General features: G+C 54.9%; 1 protein-coding gene across 1 annotated transcript in view; it reads right to left on the bottom strand.

The window, feature by feature from the left end:
- Positions 1-4: 4 nt before the first annotated feature.
- Positions 5-4186, bottom strand: part of PCBP3 (poly(rC) binding protein 3) — a gene marked incomplete at its 5' end in the record, with an annotated part of 17477 nt that continues 13295 nt past the window's right edge. The window contains 2 exons of the mRNA XM_008935498.1: positions 5-178; positions 2758-2810. Coding sequence (XP_008933746.1) covers positions 5-178; positions 2758-2810 — 227 coding nt within the window. The remainder of the gene's footprint in view (positions 179-2757; positions 2811-4186) is intronic.

Consider the following 4186-nt stretch of genomic DNA (forward strand, 5'->3'; position numbering starts at 1 on the left):
GGTCTCACCTGGCGTTGATGAGGTACTGCGCGAGGCTGATGTTGGCAGGGGTTCCCGTGATGGTAATTTGGCGCTCCGATGACCCTTCCGTGGCGTTGGCGATTTTGATCTGCGCTCCCGACATCTGCCGAATTTCATTGATTTTGGTCCCTTGGCGTCCGATGATGCAGCCTATTAGCTAAGGGGAAAAAAAGAAATAAAAAGCACGGAGGGAAGGTTTGAGAAGCAGCAGCTCCGGAGGTGGGACCCAGAAGCTTTCCTCCCTCTAGGGCACGAGTGAACTTCGTGCTCGTGAAAACAAGAGAGGGGCAACCCGGGGGTGAAGCCCACCCGCACACGGCCACGGTCCTCCCAGGGCTATCCAGCAGCTGCCCTGCTCTGCTTCTTATGGGGCAAGTTTCAGGCATCCACGCATGATGCCCAGCATCTCAGGAGGCTTCAGGAAGGGCGAGGTGTTACCCCAAGCTCATTTCGGTTCTACAAGATGGGTTACGAGGAGAGAACAAGGCTGGCAGCTTCCCCAGGGACAACCCAACCCCAAGCTCTCCCTCATCACCACACCATGGAGAGCTTCCCATTGCTCACCCTACCCCACGCTTCTTCTACCCTGCTGGGACGTCATCGCTGCCTCTGTTACCCCCTTCAGCTCTTTTGGGGCAATGGAAGGGCTCGCCAAGTGTGGATGCCGTTGACTGGAGAGAACCACGTGGCTGCAGCACCAGCAGGAGAGGAGCATCCTGCTTGAAAACATCTTTCACACTCTTGTGAAAGAATTGTACCCGACTTCTAGAGGCTTGAATTTTCTTAGTGGTCCTCAACGGTTTGAATCTCCTCAGTGATCAACTTTTTGCTCATTTGTGCATCAAAGTGTGGTTCCTTTGAGCACTTCCACGAGTTGGCAACACATATCGAGGTGTCCATCTTTTCCAGTTCAGGCACAAAGTGCTTCCACGTGCCCTGCTTGTCCACCAGAGCTTGAGCTCCTTCCCAAGGTTGCACTGGGAGTTTTCTATGTGGCATCTTGGCAGCTGCTGGATTTCTGCTGCTGTCTGTAGAAGCAGAGACCACAACTCCTCCAAGTGTTCGCTGGTCCTGTTGTCAGATCATGGGGCTGCCCCCTGTGGACCTGAATATACACCCCACTGCAGGACTGGGAGGGTGGCAACTATTTTGGGGGCTAGAGGGTGATGTTCAACCTAACAGCCACCCATCGTGGTCTTCATGGTGCAGTCAATAACTCAGAGATAAATGAATAATCCCTGCTGGGGACCCCTGAGGAGAACAACGTCTATGGAAAGATGTTCAGCAACATCCAAGTGTCTTCTGCACAGTGTTCAAGTTTCTTTGTCACTCGAGAGGAGTGACAGGATGGATTTCAACATCAGCTTCCCTTCAACTCCCCTTCCCCTGCAGTGCAGCCACAAGCAGACTTCAAAGCAGATCTAAGGAGGCATTTTTTCCATGGGCAGAAAGATGCAGGTGATGACATTTAACCCTGTGCAGGTCAGATGAGAGCTGGTCTTTCAGCACGTGAATGTTCTGAATGCTCCCAGGTCCCATGGCTGGTCCTGCAGCACGTTAAAGGGGAGGAAAGGCCCCTATGTGAAGGACCTCTTGATATTCCTGAAGATGCTCTCATTGCTGCCAGGGCCACAGCCCTCCACGCTTGACAGCTTGACCTCAGAAACACTTGCAGAGCTCCCTGTGGCCTCCAAGAGTGGGGTCCTCAGTGGCTGGCCAGAAGCAGACCCAGGATCAGCCCTGCTGCCATCCTACACGGGCTCCTCTGCAGACCCCTCCCATGGGGGTTGGCCCCACGTCCAAGCATCTCAGGGTGTCAGCTGGCAGAGGCCCAGGAGCTGTTTCACTGCTGGATCTCTCGGTTGGAAGGAGGCCTCCCAAATGTCCCAGCGTGGAGGACATGCAGTGGTGAACAGCTGGAAGAAGTGGCAACAACTGCTAGACCCAATCCAGAAACTCCCGATGAGGATGGGCTGAAGGTGCTTGTGGGTGATGGAGACAGGGACAGAGAGATGAAACCATCCCATTGCTTGCCATGATCCTGAGGTGGACACCCAGTGGTTATCAACCCCTGGAAACCAGTGGGGCAGTCCAGAAGCAAGGGAGATCCTTGAATCCAGGAGCTGGTTGTGTGAAGTTCTCCACCTCAGGCATCCTCCTTGGTGCCCCCGTGCGACTCCAGGCTCCTCCCAGCCAACCTCCCATCATCCTGACAGTCACTTGACCACCACATCTCCATCTACAAGACCCAAAAGCTGCCTCCCACCAGTGCTGAGAGGAGACGCATCATCCTTCAGAAGCTTGGGTAACACGTCGTGGTGTTAGGAGCCCTATTTACTTACCTCATCTCCAACCCCACAGCCACAATGCTGGAGCCAGTGCTTGATGAAGCAATTATGGGTTCATCAAGGCTGGTTGGAGAGCTTCCACCCCTTCCCAGTGCTGTCAACGGGGCCGTGTTTCATGAGCCCTGAGTTCACTTGGAAAGGGAAAAGGAGCGTGGAGAAGGATTGCATCTAGGAAAGCTACCAGAGGGGTCAAGTCCAAGGGGTGTTTTTTGTTTGCAGGCTGGTCCCCGACGGACCCAACTCATGGTGTGGGTGAACCTGGGGAAGGGTCATCTTGAAAGAGAGTCAACCACATCATACACCTGCAGCTTTTAGGTGTATATCTATATAGGGTATATAGAGATATACACGGAGACACACGTGCTGAGGAAGACTTGGGTTTACTTACATCATTGGGAATGGTGAGTTCATGAGTACTGGCCGGGGGACTGGCATCCAAACCTGGGCACAGGCAAGGGAAAAATGGTTACAACTGGCAGAGGCAGGTGAGTGGAGCTCCTCTGCTCTCCCCAAACAGCTGACGCTGCCACGGCGGTGTCCTGCTCCAGGGCTGGGAGGGGAAGGGGTCACACACTCTGGGATAAGGAGGAGGAAGATGGTTGCTACCTGCCTCTGCTGGAGCTGGATGTCTCCTGCATCCCTTAAGCTGCCCCACGGGTGCCTGGCTGCGGAGCCTCCGTCCTCCCACGGGGAACGGCTTCGGAGGAGGGCTGAGGCATCCCCGGGGAGGTGGGAAAAGCATCTTCCCACGGAGCCCTCCTCCTCCACGCTGGAGACCCAGCCCTAGAGCCCTAGAGACACACGGCCTGACGGTGGAAGGGTTGTCCTTGCACCCTCCAGCCCTCTCCAGAGGCAGCGGCGCAGCGCCGCGGGGTTACGACAGCAGCTTGGCCCCCCAAAACTGGTTTCCCTGGGCACAGGGCAGCCTGCAGAGCACTTTGCAAGCTCCAGCCCCACAAAGCTGCACGTTGAAGCTAAGCCTGACTGCTCAGGCGTGGATGCTAGCTGGACTCAGGACTGATGGTCCCTCTTACCCCCTCAAAGGAGAGCATGGCGAACTCTAGAGAGATTTAAAGCCTGTTTCTCCACAAAATCACATGGCAAGGAGCAAAAGGAGCAACAGAAACATCTCATGCCAGGTTGGAAGGGACCTCAAGGGTCATCTGGTCCAACCTTTCTTAGGAAAAGCACAGTGGAGCTAGATAGGCTTCCTCTCAGCTTCTTGTGGGTCCAAGAGGACACTCTCCACCCCAGTAGGAAAGGCTGGAGCTCTAATTCTTCTAGGCCAAGTTGAAACCTGCCTCTCCCACAAGTTTCCATCTTAAATCACCTCATTGCTGAAGCAGGGATGTCCTACGTCAAATACAGTTTGAAGATGCCACCAAGTTGGGTGGGTGTGCTTGAAGGTAGGGAGGCTCTACAGAGGGATCTAACCAAGCTGGATCAATGGCCTGAGGCAACTCAGAGGAGGTTCAACAAGGCCAAGGGCCAGGTCCTGCACTTGGGTCACAACAGCCCCCTGCAGTGCTACAGACGTGGGGAAGAGGGGCTGGAAAGTGCCTAACAGAAAAGGACCTGGGGGTGTTGGTCCATAGTTGGGTGAATATGAGCCAGTGTGTGCCCAGAAGGCCACCAGCATCCTGGCTTAAATCAGCAATGTGTGGCCAGCAGGACTAGGGCAGGGATTGTCCCCCTGGACTCAACACTGGTGAGGACACATCTTGAATATTTGGTTCAGTTTTGGGCCCCTCACTCCCAGAAGGACCTTGAGGGGCTGGAGCGTGGCCAGAGAAGGGCAACGGAGCTGCTGGGGAAGG

This window comes from Merops nubicus, unplaced genomic scaffold, assembly GCF_000691845.1.
Source record: "Merops nubicus isolate BGI_N331 unplaced genomic scaffold, ASM69184v1 scaffold37652, whole genome shotgun sequence".
Taxonomy (NCBI): Eukaryota; Metazoa; Chordata; class Aves; order Coraciiformes; family Meropidae; genus Merops; species Merops nubicus.